Source organism: Lepidochelys kempii, chromosome 6 (genome assembly GCF_965140265.1).
Source record: "Lepidochelys kempii isolate rLepKem1 chromosome 6, rLepKem1.hap2, whole genome shotgun sequence".
Classification (NCBI taxonomy): Eukaryota; Metazoa; Chordata; order Testudines; family Cheloniidae; genus Lepidochelys; species Lepidochelys kempii.
Window position 1 is genome coordinate 84678749 of NC_133261.1, and position 17322 is coordinate 84696070.

The 17322-nt window shown below is 40.6% G+C and overlaps 1 protein-coding gene across 4 annotated transcripts in view; it reads left to right on the plus strand.

The window, feature by feature from the left end:
• NUBPL (NUBP iron-sulfur cluster assembly factor, mitochondrial) overlaps window positions 1-17322 on the plus strand; it is a 152230-nt gene that overhangs the window by 88918 nt on the left and 45990 nt on the right. For all 4 annotated transcript variants that reach the window (XM_073348974.1, XM_073348972.1, XM_073348971.1 and 1 more), the window contains one exon: window positions 3314-3407. In XM_073348974.1, the coding sequence (XP_073205075.1) occupies window positions 3314-3407 (94 nt within the window). The remainder of the gene's footprint in view (window positions 1-3313; window positions 3408-17322) is intronic.

Genomic DNA, 17322 nt, shown 5'->3' on the forward strand with positions numbered 1-17322 from the left:
CCCAGCTCCACCAATATTTGGTGCCGGGTGTCTCCCCCGACCCCACTTGCTGCCCCCCCCCCATGCCTCCCCCGAGTGTTCCCCAGCTCCCTCTTGCTGCTCCCGGGGCTCTTCCGTCCCCCCCCCCCCCGTTTCCCCCCCCCCCCCCGCCCTGGAGCAGGCCTCTCTGGGCCCTGGAGCAGAGCGTCTCTGCCTCTGCCCTGCAGCTCTATGCTGCTTCCCTGCAACAACTGCTGCCGCAGGGTCCTAGTGCCCCCCCCCCAACTCCACTGCCAGGGCAGACTGACTGAGCCTGCCCTTCCACCTCAGACCCTTCCCTTTTCCGGCGGGACCCTCCACCAGCACATGGCCTACCCACCGCCCACGGTCACTGCTCCTGCCCCATTCCTCACCCCCAGTGAGGCTACAGTCAGGGGCAACAGCAGGGGGAGAGGTGCACGCAGCACCCCGCCACCCACCACAGGGGAGGCGAGGGAGATTCCTGCACCTGAGAGAAGCCCTAGGACCACATGCAGTGACAGTGGTGGGGGTGAGTGTGCTGCTGGGGGGGCGGAAAAGGGGGGGCTCCTCCCCCAGAGCTCTTTGCTGCTGGCAGGGAAAGGGGTGGGGGGAGTCTTCCTCTCTGGCCCCTGTCCCGGAGCAGCCTGCCTGCACCCCAAACTCATCCCCAGCCTTGCCCCACCCGAGAGCCCACACCCCCAGCCAGAGCTTTCACCCCCCCACTACACCCTCAGTCCTCTATCCTAGCCCTGAGCCCCTCTAACACTCCAAACACCTTATCCCCAGCCCCAGCCAGAGCCCTTATCCCCCTGCACTTCATCCCTCTGCTTCAGCACTGAGTCTCTCTAACCCCCCAATACCACATACCCCTCATCTCCAGCCCCAGCCAGAGCCCTCACACCCCAACCCTCTGCCCTAGCCCTGAGCCTCTCTAACCCCCCAAACCCCTCAGCTCCAGACAGAGCCCTCACCCCCACACCCCTATTCTTGCCCTGAGCCCCTCCCATACCTCAGACCCCTCATCTGCAGCTGCACCCCCTCCCATCCTCAGACTCCCTCCCAGGGCCTGCACCCCAATTCCCTGCCCCAGCCTAGGGCCTGGACCCCAGACCTCCTCCCCCTCCCAGAGCCTTGCGCAGGTGGGGGGCGGAGTTTGGGCAGGGGTGGGTTCTGGGAACCACCAAAATTTCTACAAACGTGCCACCCGTGCTTGTGAGTGACCTGCGTAGAATACACAGCTGCATCTATTTGAAGAAGAAAAAACAGCTACTTACTTGTATTGTAATTGTTTTTGGAGATGTGATGCAAACATGTTGCACAACCCAACCTCTGTCCCCTCTGCATCAGAGTCTGTGCTCTCAACGTTCAATGCGAAGGAACTGAGAAGGTTCAGGGTGGTGCAGCCCTTAAACAGCCAGAGGAGGGGCTAGGGCTGCAGGGCAAAAGCACTGCCCCTATGGGCCCTTTAGGCAAAATTCTTTGGCTTTGGTGTGCTGGTAGTGCATACACTTATGTGGAATACACATCTACATCACATCTTGAAGAACAACAGTTACAGTAGAGGTAAGTAACTTTTTTCTTTGCTGTAACTTGATCTGATGATGCATACTGAAAACTGGTAGGGCAGCAGAAGGGGGGTAAGTTAAAGCAGCACTAAGTGAGGTGAGCCTCAGTTTTGTTAATTTGCACCTCATCCATACTTAATTATAATCCATCTGTTTAATTTGAGCAGTTTTTGGGGATTTGAAGATCAGGATACCATGTACCAGGATTCCACTTTACCAAAACCAGTTATCACAAATTACAAAGAGTTTTTCACAAACTTTTAATGTAAGAACAAAACAAAAATCTATGTTGGCCTCTTACTGACCTCTTAGTTTCTATCCCTTCTGCCCCCATTAATGGGGCATCCCCCTATAGCCAAAGGGAATGTGGGTTACACTGGACATAAAAAATTCTGCTGCTGCAGCACCTCCTACCAAGGAGAGAAAAAATCTTAGTGAAAGCGCTAAGCTGGCTCAGGACCACAGATCATAGCTCCAGTCCTGATCTGCCTGCAGCAACTAACTCAGTTGCTGGGATAAGTATATTGTCCTCACCAGATGATTAGCTATACAAGGTCATATTGAAAACAGAGTAATGCATGCACTGCTGATAAACAACAAGAAAGGGGGGACAATGGTAATTTGACAGGCGTTTTCACCTTATATCATGCTGCTGATTATGATTCAGTATGTAAAATAAAAAGTCTAGCCAAATCCCATTACTTGCTAGGTGTTCTCCTAAATTAGAGCAGCCGAAGGCTCTATCTTACACAGGTAGGTGTAAGTCAGACATATACCAAAAGGTCACCCCATGACCAATGTGTTTATCATCAGAAACACGGCCTTCTGCCCCCCTCCCCCCCCATCCAGTTGTACTCTCAAAAGCCTCCCTCGATGCTGGAGAGAGGAAAGACCCAGTGGTTGTTAGATCTCACTAGTTCCACTTAATACCATCTTGGCATTGAACTGGGAGCCTCATGATGCATGGAAATCTCCTCAGGAAATGTTTAAGCAAACTATATGTTAGTTTTACATCATACAAAATAATCGCAGCACCCCAGATTTGGGCCCAGTATTTTTAACAGGAAGCTTTGCTGGTTGTTAGACACCAAATCTAACCTATATATTCTTTGTGTGTCTTATGAACATGCTAAATCTATATAATTATCTCCTTTGATTTTGTTTAACAAATACTTCACTGCTATTTTTTCCCGAATATAAAGCCAGTCTTGATAGCTCTTCATGCATGAGTAACACTGCAATAACAAACTAGAAAAAAAATTAAGGCAATTTAAACAGTTTCAAGCATCTAAGTAGTTATAAACAGTGAGCAAAATTGTTTTAAAAATTAATGAAAACAATTACTAAGGAATACTATTACAAGAAGTAGTAATTTGACTTGAGATTTATATAATACTTTCTTATGACCTCTGTTACATGATTCCGCATTTCTGATATAAACAACTTAAAATAATGAGATTGTGATTACATTTTGTGGGAAAAATGTCAAAGAAGATCATCCTTCATAAGAATGTCAAAGTTATGCTCGTAGGCATAGCTTCAGGTAGCCAACAAATTTGCAAATTGTTTAGAAAATCTGTCTTGATTGCTTGCTAAAAGCAAGATGAGAAGGGATTCATAATATCAGTCTCCTGAGGTGTGCCATTGATGCATTTATTATACATTGTACCAAGTTGAATTTCAGGCTGCGTTTCCTAAAGAATGCAACTCTTTTTTTTTTTTAAATGCATTTGCAATCTTTTTTTTAGGTAGACTGGGGTCAACTGGACTACTTAGTAATTGATATGCCACCTGGAACAGGAGACGTACAGTTATCAGTCTCACAGAATGTTCCAGTTACAGGTACACTTTTACTGTGACTCTTTTTCAAAGATTTCAATATATTTATTTCTTCATAGCAATAGAAAAATCTTTTAGAAAATGCAGTTGAAGATACTGGAAATGTGTAGAAACATATTATGAAACTATTCTCTGAATGCTGATGAAAAGTATAAACAATCTTTAAAATGTCAGCAGTGACCGTTTTTTGTTGTTCTTTTTTTTAAGTTAGACTGGGAAATATAGAAAAGTTGAACAAATCAATATTCTAGGAAAAAGCAATTGCATTATAAATTGATGGAGGTAGAGTTAATATTAGAAAATATATTCCCTGTCACTTTTCATTGTGGCATACGAATACTAATATAGTTTTAAAAAGTTTGTCTTGATAAGTGTTTTTTTTTTTTTTTTTTTAAGTTACAAGTCAAGCAATCTTCTTAATGCACAAAGCTTAATCAGGCAAACTACACTGTGCTTTAACACGCTAATGGATCCTCCTTTCCCTGGTGTTCTGAATTTGAATTTTAGATAGAGATTTGAACTCATGTGGCTCAACTCTGTGTCATACTCAGTGTCCACAAATCCCATGGATCACCGTGGGAATTAAAGATGCTGCCTATCAAAAGGCAAAGGCATTCGTCACAGGATCAGGCCTTGAATGAGTTGTTGTAGGCTTGTCCGTCTAATATGCTTTGACAGAGACCACCGTCAGCAGTCAACAGAATGAATGACAGAAATTTAAAACATAAGAGTGGCCATGCTGAGTCAGACCAATAGTTCATCTAGTCCAGTATCCTGTCTTCAGACAGTGGCTGGTACCAGATGCTTCAGAGGGAATGAACGGAACAGGGCAATTTATTGAGTGATCCATCTGCCATCATCCAGTCCCAGCTTCTGGCAGTCAGCATTTTAGGGAGACCCAGGGCATGGCGTCGCATCCCTGATCATCTTGGCTAATAGCCATTGATGGACCTATTCTCCATGAACTTATCGAATTCATTTTTGAACCCTCTTATACTTTTGGCCTTCAAACATCCACCGGCAATGAATTCTGTAGGTTGACTGTGCATTGTGTGAAGAAGTACTTCCTTCTGTTTGTCTTAAACCTGCTGCCTATTAACGTCATTGGGTAACCCCTGGTTCTTCTGTTATGTGAAGGGGCTTTCTGAAAGTCCAAGTATAATATATCAACTTGATTATCCATGTCCACATGCTTGTTGACTCCCTCAAAGAATTCTGATAGCTTGGTGAGGTTTGAGTTCCCTTTAGAAACGTCATGTTGACTCTTCTCCAACAAATCATGTTCATCTAGTTCTGACAATTCTGTTCTTTAGTATAGTTTCAACCAATTTGCCTGGTACTGAAGTTAGGTTGTCTGGCCTGTAATTGCCAGAATTGCCTCTGGGGCCTTTTTTAAAAAGCAACATTACATTAGCTATCCTCCGGTCATCTGGTACAGAGTCTGATTTCAGTGATAGATTACATACCACTGTTAGTATTTGACAGAAGAAAGAGAGAGTGGAGTCTTAAATTATGTTTCCAGGAAGATACAATAACTCAATCTCAATGGCAATTGTTAGCTTAATTAGATAAGTTGCTCTGATACTTTTGCTGCTATCAGGTAAATATGTTGATATCTCAGGAAAATGATATGGTATTGCCTTGTACAGCTTCCACTCTGTTGACACCAAAGTTACAAACAGACAAGCTCACATGGCATACATACATCCATTTCCTTTGGCATTCCTTCCTTCCTACTTTTCTTTTTAAGCAGCAGCAAATTGAAGTAATAGTAAACGTTTTCAGTGGTTATTTCACTTGTGCCTAAGGCTCTTAACAAGCTGCTAATAGAATATAAAATTGTATGGTATACTTCTAAAAGCTGTTTATTACATGGCTGTTCTTTCAAACAAACATATGTAAACTACTTACCTAATTTGTGTGTGTTCCTTCACTGCTTGTTTCCTGTCAGCAATTCCTTTTAAAAGAAATCATTTGAAAAATGTTTATGCATCTTGAGGTGGGAATTCCTCACCCTATATGGAACGTCAAACCTGTTTTCTTTTATTTTTAAAACTATATTAGGTTTTTGAAGGAGCTGCCTTACATTTGCTAACTGAAGGCTTGTGCAGAAATCCCAGCATGTAGTTAAGAAACATCTGCGGATACCACACTTTTTTAGTACCTTATATCACCACTGAATGTGGTGTGCAATCAGGATATTGTATGCTGAGCATGCTCTGTATGCTTTATCTTTATCTGAAAGGGTGTTTGAAGGAGAATATGAGAATAAATTAGTTATATGAAAGAAAAAAGAACTTTAGATAAGTCACAAACAAACAATTGCTATATAAAGCTTTATGGCTTTGTCTTGCTAACAATGATCAGACAGACACAGGTTTGCCTTTGACAGTAGTGCTTGTAAGACCTGAAAGCTGCTTAAGAGCATAAGTTAGGGTTTGTCTACAATTAGAAATTTACCGAAATAGCTCTTCCTAAATTATTCAAGAATAGTTATTTTGGTATAAACCACCAGATGGCTTATTCTGATTCTGGGATAAGTGTTTTATAACATAGTGAAAAGAACTTCCTTATTTAGAAAAAACTTTGATTTTTTTTTTAATAAAGTTTTTAATAAATTTTGAAATCGAGCACTTTTATATTCTGAAACAAGTATGTCCACACACAAACTTGAACTGAAATAACTAAAAGTGTGAATTACAATCTGTTTAGTTATTTTGGTTCCATTTATTATGTATACAATCCCATCCATATACATTGGAAGCTCTATACATTATTAATTGACAAAGTGAGGGTATTAACTCTTAACACTGGAGGTTTTTTTCTAACTGTATTTGCCGGTTCATTGAATTAAACAGGTGTAAACAAAAATGTGCTTGATTCTTCTGTTGGTTGCAGCCATTTTATGCCAATATAAAGAGTTACGCTAGTGTAAAAAGTTGGAGAATTAGAACCACTGTTTAAACAGAATGAAAATTATTTATCCACTGTTAATCAGATTTCATTTCCAGTGTTTTTGTGATTCTTATAAACCTACTTGTTCTCTGTATGTCATAGAGGTTTTCCAAGAGAAGCAGAGTGTGCAAAATCTTCTTTTCTAACCTGTTGTTAAAAAAAAAAAAAAAAGAGCACAATTTAAAAAAAAATTATATTCAGGCCTTCTTAAAACTTTCTAAAGAAACAGAAAAGTTGGCACATTCATTTGTTTCTCTCTCTTTCTGTCATCTTTAAAACTGGTGGTTGCTGTTGATAAGATATCTTCTTATCAATCTGAGCTTTCATAACTTCACGTGACCCTAAATTCTGGGCTGAGTTAAGAATGGCATTTAAACTTAAACACTAAAATGGTGGGGCTTTATTTTAACATAGTGGGGTTGAGGGATGAGAGGATGTTGACCACAGTATTAATTTAAGTTTATTTTTTCATTCCTAATTTTCTCTAGTTAGGTTTAGCAGTACACAGCAGCAGGTCTCATTTGTCATTCCCAGTAGTCATTTATGTAGAGTGTTAGTTTGAGGTTGATTCTAGCCTGATTGAAATACAGTGTAATAATAAGTTCATCGTGCTTCTGCTGAAAATGAACACAGCCGACAAGGATTGATTAGATTTATAGTTCCTTGGGTCTTCCTTGGGTAGATGATTATGGTGATTTATAGAGCTTCATCCTGTTCTCCAGAATTTCCTCGCTGTTGTATGTTTTGTATAGTTTGCAGTCTGGCTAGAAGGACTCCTTATAAGCATTATGATTTAAGACTTTGATTTTTTCAGGGAGGTCATGGCAATCTCGGAATCCATGACTTCCCCAAACCTCCATGAATTCAGCCCCAGTGGCCAGCAGCTGCAGGGTCTTCCTGCCAACTCTGCAGCTCCTGGCCACTGCAGGTAGTGCGGGCCCGCCTGCAGCTCCTGGCTGCCCTGGGAGATTTGGAATTGCAGGGCTTGGGCTGTGGAGCTAAAAACAACAATGTAGATGTTCCTGCTCAGTCTTCTCTGCTTTTGTTTGTTTAGTGCTGCTGCACCAGCCCAGTGAGCCCAAATCAGTTGACCTGGGCTCTGAGACTCAATGCCACAGGTTTTTCTTTGCAGTGTAGACATACCCAGTGTCACATGGGTCTAAATGAATTCTAGCAGAGTTGCATACAATATTCTGCTGCTCTCTTCTGTGTTGCCATCTTATTCTTAGTTGGGTGTTTTCTTTCATTTTTTACAGAAAGAATCTGTTGTTTCCCCATCATCGGTTACTTCTCTAATTTTCATGTACTTTGTGTTTCTCTTGAGGGTAACATGGATTATGGTAGTGCTAGTGGTATAAATCCTTTCTCTCAAGGTTACTACACAGCTTAGTTTTTTGTATTTAGATGTATAGTCTCAAATGTGGTGTGCATGAAGTTTATATTTGCCTTGATTTGCAGGTGTGCACATGTCAGATGTAGTGTTTGCATTACATTTTCTCCATTCTGTCTGACTGTGGCTTTCTTAGAACAGGCAGTGTATGGAAACTTTCATTCTTTCTTCAAAGAAACTTGGAGTGGAGGGTTTCACTATATGAAACCTATGCCAGTCATGTGCACATGTTCCCACAATCAGGAAAAAAAACTGTACTGGCAAAGGTTGGTTGTTTTTAGGGTTGCTTAGATGAGAAATGAGATGGTGATGGGTTACAACATTTTGGTTGTAGGGTAGGAACTGACGCTTCAAAAAATGCTTCCAGATTTTTTTTTTAAACCTAACATCATATACAGATAATTCCCTCAGTCAAAGAGGAGGTAGTAGGAGCAATACCCAAATGACAGGTAAGAAACAAAACAATGAAATATATTTTTTAACTCTGACTAATATGTGATATTAGCGAAAAATCATCCTCATTCTTTTGATTGGAGGGAGCAAATGGTGGCAGGTGTGTGTGTCTACAGCTGTTTATTTAAAGGGGTGGTGGGTAGGAAACCACTATGGGTTTTATCACTCTGATTCACATTCCAGTCAAGATACAAGTTATATAGCATGATTTTTTAACCTTCTATTATTTTCCTTATACTATCTGTAATTCGTCAACAAAACTATTGAACAAGGTGTGGCTAGATAAAACTGATGTATTTTTCTTGTTTGGCAAGAACTCCTTTCTTCCGCCATTGATCTGCCTTCCAATAAGGAATTTTATTGCAGTTCCCTCAGTCAGTTTAGAGTGGAAATGATTGATTACATTCCCTTCATGTTTGTTTTCCTTCTGACCTGTTTGTTGTTTTCCCATTTCACTTTCAGCTTATGGACTGTGCAGAGATGGGTGCCTCGCCATCTATATTGAACGCACATGCTTTGAGTTGCCTGCTGATTTCCTAACACATCTCTGTGACTTGGGAAGCTGGAAATTTTTGTGTTCAGTATCAAATTGGTAGCCATTTGGCATAAACTAATGAAGTGGAGGGGATAAGGTGAATCCTTCATATATTGTATGTGAAACTGGCCTACAATATATAAATGTATAGTGTATAAAAAAGTCCGAAATCCAGAATCAATTGGATATAGAAGAATAAATTAAAGATAACTAGGGTTAGCTTCCATAATGAATATATATTTAATTATAGCCAAGAGATATATTTATCTATTCCTCCATTTAGGAAGATTATCTCCCCATTGGGCAGTGAAGGCCACAAGGACAGTAGGAATTGGATCTCTTAGAGAGAAAGAAGGATCTAGGTTTGTATTTATAAGGCCCTTTCTTCCTCCTAGGCAGTCTGAATTATCAAGCCTGATTTTAAACTACATGAAATTGCCTATTTTTCTCCCTTTATTTTGAATGAAAGTGGAATTAGTTTTAGTGAAATGTGACCGATTGATGGCATTGGAGACTGACAGTCTCTCTTCTCTAACAGAACAGACACAGGATAGGTAGAACCAATGTCATTCCAACCTCTACTCTGTAGACTTTGGAGTGGATCAACTTTAGCTTACAAATAATAATAATTAATAGAAACAGGAAGCTTACATTAGTAAAAAGTTTTATTAGCCATGATATAATGCATTGGCAAGATGATAAATTTACTCAAATTCATGTCTGTTACAGACTAGAGGTGTTGGCCTCACAGTTTTACAGAGTGAACAGAGGAGAGAGTATGTGGCTTCCAGAGTAGTTCCTCATCATATGTCGTCGTGCTCCTGCCCATGAACCAAAAGTCACAGATGTGCAAACAACCCTCTCAGTCTGCCCAGTAATTAACATATAAAAGCAAGTCATAAAACTGGAGAATTTCAAATCCGATTTGAAATAAAATTGCAATTGATGTTTCTAGGATGTTATTGCATGCCTTAGGGGAGAAGAATGTATGGTTTTTCAGGTTCTGTGTCCCTTTGAACCAGCTGAAATGGCAAACTCAATGGTAGGGTTTCTGTTCATTGGTCCATTGGGAAGAGGAATGACCAAAACCCTTTGTAGAAATGTGGCTCTATCAGAACTCACCAAACAGGAGCAAATCACATTTGTCCATACAATTTACGTTCAAAGGTGTTTTTGAACTTACCCACTAGTGTAACCACTGGATCTCCCTTATACTTATGCAAATCCAGTTTGGAATGCATCCAGTCAAATACTGTCATTTTCACATCTTTTAGTCTGTTCATTACACTTCACTCTATCCTCCAGTCTTTCTCACTGATGCGAGTCAGCAAGGCAGCCTTTTTTGGCAGCTTCTTGTGGGCACTTTTGCAGAAGTTAGCTGGTATTTTTTTTTTTTTTTTTATTATTAAAGTCAGGTTTGTTGTGTGAGATTCTTGCACGTTGATTCAGACATCCACATGGATTTGTCATGTCATATGCTGTCCCATACATGCATTCCAGTTTTCCGCAGTGCAGTTTTTGTATGATTGCACTAAAGAAAATCCTTATAGGTTTAGGTCAATTTAAATAGTGGACAGATCTATAATTCTCATTGGTGTGACTATATAACTTTTTTTTTGTTTTCATCAAGATATAATTCATATACTAAATTTTTTTTTCTGTTGTCAGATATAGCGCAGCTGGCGGTTGAAGAACGCAGATAATCACCCAGGGTTATCTAATTTTTGGACACACTTAGTATTTCAGTGTGAGTCTTCTGTCCACAGCAGACATTATAAATATAATTTGTAGATCCAAATATAGTACAGGTTAATGCATGAATGGCTCAGAACTTTTTCAATATAGATTTAAATGTGAGTATCTCTTTGATGGTGCATGCAGATTGATTTAACACATATTTCAGGGACTGGTTGAAGTGCTTATATATTCAGTCAGACTTCTATGAACATTTTTATTCCTGGAAAATCGTATCTATGTATTGGAAAAAGCAGCACAGTATACTGTATTTACTATCCGAGGTACTCTCTGGGCTTCGCCAACAGAGGCGTAAATATATGATAAGTACTAGATCAGCTGTGATGGCTACATTTGTAGACCAAGTATTACGAACAGGAAGATACAACAAGGGTACTCGCAAAAAGAAAAGGAGTACTTGTGGCACCTTAGAGACTAACAAATCTATTTGAGCATAAGCTTTCATGAGCTACAGCTCACTTCATCGGATGCATTCAGGGTACTGTTGGTCTGACAGTAACAAAAGGTGAGAGACACCCATATGATTAATGGTACTGTATCCTCTTCTCTAGTTATTTCCTCAGAGGGTGACAAAATAAATGCTTTAAAACATATCAACTATAGGATGGTGTTTGGAGGTAACTAAAGCTGCACCTTAGTGCCGTGTCTTCTTTTACAAATAAAACGTATGCTCTTCTGTGGAAATTAGACCTCCTTTACCACATTTTCATCCCTTGGCTTAAAAGTTTCCCAGAAGTGGTGCTTTTTTTAAAAAAAAAAAATGATTGTCCATCAAAGGAGAACATTCAGATTTTGATTTAATCTGTAGATAATCAGGCAAGTGAGCATTCAAGGCTGTATGACTGGTGGAGTGTGACAGGGCAGAAAGAGGCAAGAGCTGATAACTCAGAAAAGGGAGAAGTATGCAGAGTCTCCGAGGCCGTGACTATTTTGATTTATATAATAAAAAAGATGTTTGTACAAAGGCTCTGGGTGCCCTAACACTTAATTAATATCACAACATAATCCTCACAGTATAAAAATGGTCATTCAGACAGGAACTCAACCAATTAGCCTCCTACAAAAAAAAAAGCTCCTTTCTTCCCCATTATCATTTTAGGAACATACTCTCAGCCATCTCCCAAAATCCTGCCAAATACATTTCTTTTTTTAATGTACCCATAGTGTCACCACATTTGGGCTATTTTGGATCAAGGGGGAGCAAGTTCCAGTGTCTAGGAGACCTCACAGTAAATGGCCTGCTAGCAGCCTCCTTTCCTTTAACAAGAAAGGATCTACCTTGAGAGCCTCTGCGGATTGTTGCTGTGGCAGTATGGAACAGGGAGAGTGGCAGTCTCTCAAGCAGGCAGTTCTGAGGTTGTTAAGGGCTTTATAGGTCATAGTTAACACCGTAAACTCTACTTTGGGATGCATGCTAATTGTCTACTCATTTCGGAGTACTGTTGTCCTATGCTCCCAGGATGTTGTCTCCACTCAGTAAGCAAGCTGCTTTATTCTACATCAGCTTCAGCCTCTGAATGTATTGAGGCTTTGCACCATGCAGAAGGCATTGCAATAGTCTAATTTTGAAGTAACAAGGCCTTGGGTAATGTTGTCAAGATCTGTATCCAAAAGGAAAGGTCACAACTGTCTAGCCAGACACAGATGTTAAAAAGTGGACTGGGTTACTGCTGTAATATTATCATCCAGCAGCAGCTTGGGTTTTAGAACTGCCCCTAAATTGTAAACCCTAATAACTAATGGTGAATGCCCCCCCTCAATTAAAGGGACTCCTGTTGTGCCCCATCTCCTCTTGCTGCTTTCCCCAACCCACCTCCTTCACCTCAATCTGGTGTGGGTTGAGCTTCAGACAACTCCCTCTCCTGCATGACCCAATCGCAACTGGATATGGGCTGAGGTGTGGAACTGCAGTCAGAGTTGGATGAGATAGAGATCTACACCTGAGTGCCATCAGCATACTGAAAATACTGCTCCCTATGCCTCCTTTGACAGCTCCATATATATGTTGAACAGGAGGGTTGACAGCATGGTACCCTGTGGCACAGGACATCTAAGAGCTCTTCAGGAATAGGAGCAAATGATAGCTATTATCCACTGAGATCTCTCCAAGAGAAAAGAATGAAGATACTGAAGGGAAGCCCTGTTCATTCCCACCAGTGTCCTCAGGTGAGTTAACAACACTTCATGATCAAAGGCATCTTGTAGACCTAATAATATCGGCATGGACACCTGATCTTCATCCACCACCAGTCAATGCAGTCCCTGTGCCCTGGCCAGGTCTATACCCAGATTGACAAGAGTCAAGGAGATCAAAGGAATCTAGGTACTGAGAGAATTCTCACTACAGCCTTCTCTCCACAATCTTACCCAAGAGGGAATATGTGACACTGGCCAAGAATTAACTAGAGTGTCAACATCAAACAATGACTTTCTGAGCAAAGTCACAACTAACGGTGAAACACTGGTGCTTCCTTCAAAACAATAGGCAGCCTGCTCTCTAACAGAAGTATTGACAGTCTCCACAAGTCGAGGACCAAGAACTTTTCCACTCACCTTCAGAAAACAGGAAGGACATGGATCCAAAGTACAGGTTGCGGGACTGAGTTTTCTCCACACCTCCAGTACCTCAGTGAGCATCACCAGCTGAAACTCTAGCACAGAAAATAAGGCCCTTGGTTCCTTCCAGACCTTGCACTGTCACCACAGAAGCGAACAGCTCATCCCGAATAGGATCAAATTTATCTGAAAAATAACAAGCCATTTCATCACAATGGGAGCAGCTCAAAGCAGTTATAGAGTGGAGGCAGCACAGATTCTTCAGTTTATCTACAATCTGGAAATCTTGTCTAAAAGAATCTTGTTCTTTTAGTGGAAAAGGGGGATTCAAAGCTGGAGGAAAGTGTGAGACATGGTCAGATCAAGCCGTCTGTCATTGCACTGCGGTCTGCATGTGACTCTGTAATGGGGGCACTCACCTCTTGAGCGCCACCTGCTGATGCATGCAGTACTGCAGGCCTTTCACGCACTTGGCACCCCTGATAGATTGTTGAGCTCACTTGACAGGTCTTCAGTGGCCCAGTCACACAATCAAAATGAACCCTTTCTGGGGTAGCAAAAGAGTTCTTACTAGGGCCTTCAGTCCTTTAAATTCAATCCTTCACTCGGGTTTCCCAATAAACCTTGGGGTTTATACCACTTTCCTGGTTGGGGGAACCCTGAGTAGTGGGCTGGGATCCTGTAAACAGTAGCCGCATACTGCTTACTTCAGTCTTCTGTCGTTATTTCCTTGGTCCCTTTACCTCAGGTTTTCTCTCAGCTTAGGCAAATGCAGCCACAAACAAACTCTGGTTATCCCTTGAGCTCCTTTGGCCAGAGAGGAGCTCTGTGCTTTGCTCTTTTTGTCCCAACTACAAACTGACCTACTAAGGCCCTGCAGCTCCTTTTATCTGAGCCTGCTGGGCTTCCATGAATCTCTCTAGCCACTCTTTTCCTGGGGCAGGGTGTAGTAGGACTGCGGGGTCACCAGCTCGGGGCCACAAAGGCCAGGTACACCCCATCACAGATCCCTTCCAAGAACACCATGTCACTCTGTATCTGCAGAAGGAGATGCTACAGAGATACCTTGTATCTCATTGTCCAGAGCACTACATTTACAGCACTCCTGGGCAGATAATTACCATTACTCATGTTCCTTTATCATATTAAGTAGTATTTCTAGGTTGCCAAGAATTTGGCTGTACACAAGGCCCATTCCATAACCTCTTGTGACCTGCACTCCTCCCGATAAATTCTGAATAGTTCCAATGTATGCAGATACTTTTTTTATAAAAAAGTGGAATAGTTCCTTCAATGCTTTTAACTTCCTGTGTAAGATTAGCTCCCTAGTCAGAAGTCAGTGTTAATGTGATGTATATTAACAGTGATCAAACTGCATGTCTGGAGTTGAATGGAATGCAAATAACACTGACACGCTACTGTTATTTCATTTTATGCATGTTAAATATTAAAATGATGATAGAATAGTTTGTATTAGTACAACCCACATCAGTGGTTTTGCAACCAATATATTTCCAAATTACTTAAATAAAAACAAGTAGATTAGTCACTTACATGTATCCAGGCTGAACTTAGAAGTCTGTAGTATACTCAAGGCACAGAAATTATTCTTCTGCACAGAAATGTACACAAAATATGAAGAATTTCAGGACATGCCGTGATAGCATTTTGATCTGTTCAACTTCTTGTTTGTGCAATTAATCAACCTTGTGTATGGTTCACTCTGAAAGGCAACTATTTAAAAATTGCACATTTTTCTTCAAGAGACCTCCTGCATGTATGAATTCAGACATATTTGATTACTTTAGGGATCAAGTAATGTTTTACTATTGTTGGCTGCTATTAACCCTGGAGAGCCAACACAGCAAAAAAGTAGAGAGCTGGATTCTTTCTTGTGCATCAGTAGAACTATTTACTTCAGTTACACCTGTGTGACAATTTTGAAAGGAGTGGACTTGCACATGTGTCCCTTAGAGCCTAAATTGGCCTATACAAGTTCTATTACTAGTGGTTAAGTATTAAAAAACAAAAAACCCATCTGAAGTCTCAGATCCCAGGGTGAGTTTGCTGTGCTGACAATTTAAACAAAAAACATACCAACCAAACGAAAAACTTTCAAAAAGACCATGTTTAATGTGAAGGTAGAGACACAATTGCCCACAGTGACATTTTTAAAGAAACAAGGTGGGTGAGGTAGTATCTTTCATTAGGCCAGCTTCTGTTGGTGAGAGCGACAAGCTCTCAAATTACACAGAGCTCTTCTTCAGGATTTAGAGAGTCACTTTTGAGGGTTAGACTTAATGTTCCATGGGTCAGTATTTTATAAAGGGTTAAATGATTGATAGATATTGTAGTAAATTGTTATATATTCTTATAGAATCCAGTGAGTCAGTAGGTAGGTTATATCCATAGCTTATAACCATCTACAACACATACTACTCACATCTGTAACATGCTTATAGCATCTATTAATCATTTCTTAACCCTTTATAAACCTTTTATAAATGGAACCAGAATACAAACTGTTACCCCTGTAAGAGCAGAACTGCACTTATACTGTAATAGTCAGCTATGTTCAGCTAAACCCTTTCAGAAATAAAGTTATTGAAAATGGTTCAGATTCTCCTTGAATAAAAAGAAAATAAATACTAAATACTTATTTTTATTGCAGGCACTGTTGATATGCAGTACTTGCTGGAGACCTCATTGACTTTACATTTTGATACAAGAAATTTTAAATTAGGAGAAGGTCTGTCTCATTTTAATTTGGAAGAGAATGGGATAGAAATACTGAGGACACTGTTAAGTAGTTTGGGCCATAGGGAATCATTTTAGCATCAGATGAGAAAACTCACCAAATTATCATAATTTATGTAGATTTTTGGGAAAAAAAACTGTTCTTTTCTCTGAGCTACTATTTTGAAATTATGCAAGATTTTTGTGCTGTTACTATATCTATATGGTCAGTAGAGGGAGCACAAGTTCTCACTCCCTTCCCAAAGATGTACTGTCCTTGGTGATGATGCCAATAGAGGTAGATAAACTAAAGAGATTTATATTGCTTTCTGCTCCTGAAGAAACAAGAACAACTCAGTGCTCGCAAAGGGAAAAGAACAAAACTAGTTGGGAAAGAAATGTTATGGTCAGTGGCCCAGATCATGTGTTTTGAAGGTCAAAGGGGATGTGGAAGAGAAAATGTCACTGCCCACCCTCCCACCCTTAACCCATTGGTAGCATAAGATCTCCTCCTAAGGTCGTTTGGATTATACCCAAACCTGTGTTGATCGTGGGATATATGGACAGCTAGGGCTTTCCATGTAGGGACCTTGGTCCCACACCAGCTCTGGCACCATATTTGACCTAAAATCTGACAGTGTGTCTACATTGGCACTACACTATCAGAAGCTCCCTGATTGCAGCTCCCATCAAGACTCCTTTGGTCAAGGCTCTGCAGAAAAGACAATATACTCCTGAGCTGCAATATCTTCCTCGGTAAATTGTGTGGGACTGTAGGAATAATGCTCTGTTACTTCCCAGTCTCCACCTCTTCCTCCCATGCTGATCGTTGGGCCCACAGAGGTATTAGTAATGAGCCCAGGACGGGTATGGAGATAGTGTTGCAGAGGAGAGGGAACACTTACTGGGCTAATATTTTAAGAAAGTAGTAGGCAATGGAGAGCAAACAAAAATGTAATGTTAGAAATAAATACTTGATACTTCTATACTTTGGTCTAAACATGGCAAGTGAATAACAATTTCTGTGATTTGATGTGGATGAGGACGTTTTGAAGTACATAACGAGAGTCACATCACTCTAAAATATAGGAGGCCCTGGAATCAGATTGTTGATATTGGCAATGCTTTGTTTACTCCTCTTATTAATTTTGGGCAAAAAGGTGCAATGGGAAAATGTATAAATTGTATTTGGTAACTTCCCATTCATGGGTGCAGGATCTTTGCTTTACCACACATGTTAAACTAGTTTGTAAGAAATGGGAATTTGCGATATTTAACAGATCATTTTTAGGGTTTCCTTGCTCCCCCTCAGCTGGACTACTTCACTTTCTTCACATTTATTAATTTGAATTGTTGGCTGCGGTTGGCTGAATACTCCATTAAAATGTTCTCACCATGATTCCTTTTGTGGTGTTTACAATCTTCCATCTTTTGCTTTTATGGTATCACTGTAACTCTGTGAAACCATAATGACAATTGCTTACACACCAAAAACAGTTTCTTAGAGTCACCTCTTTCTGATGACAGGTTTCAGAGTA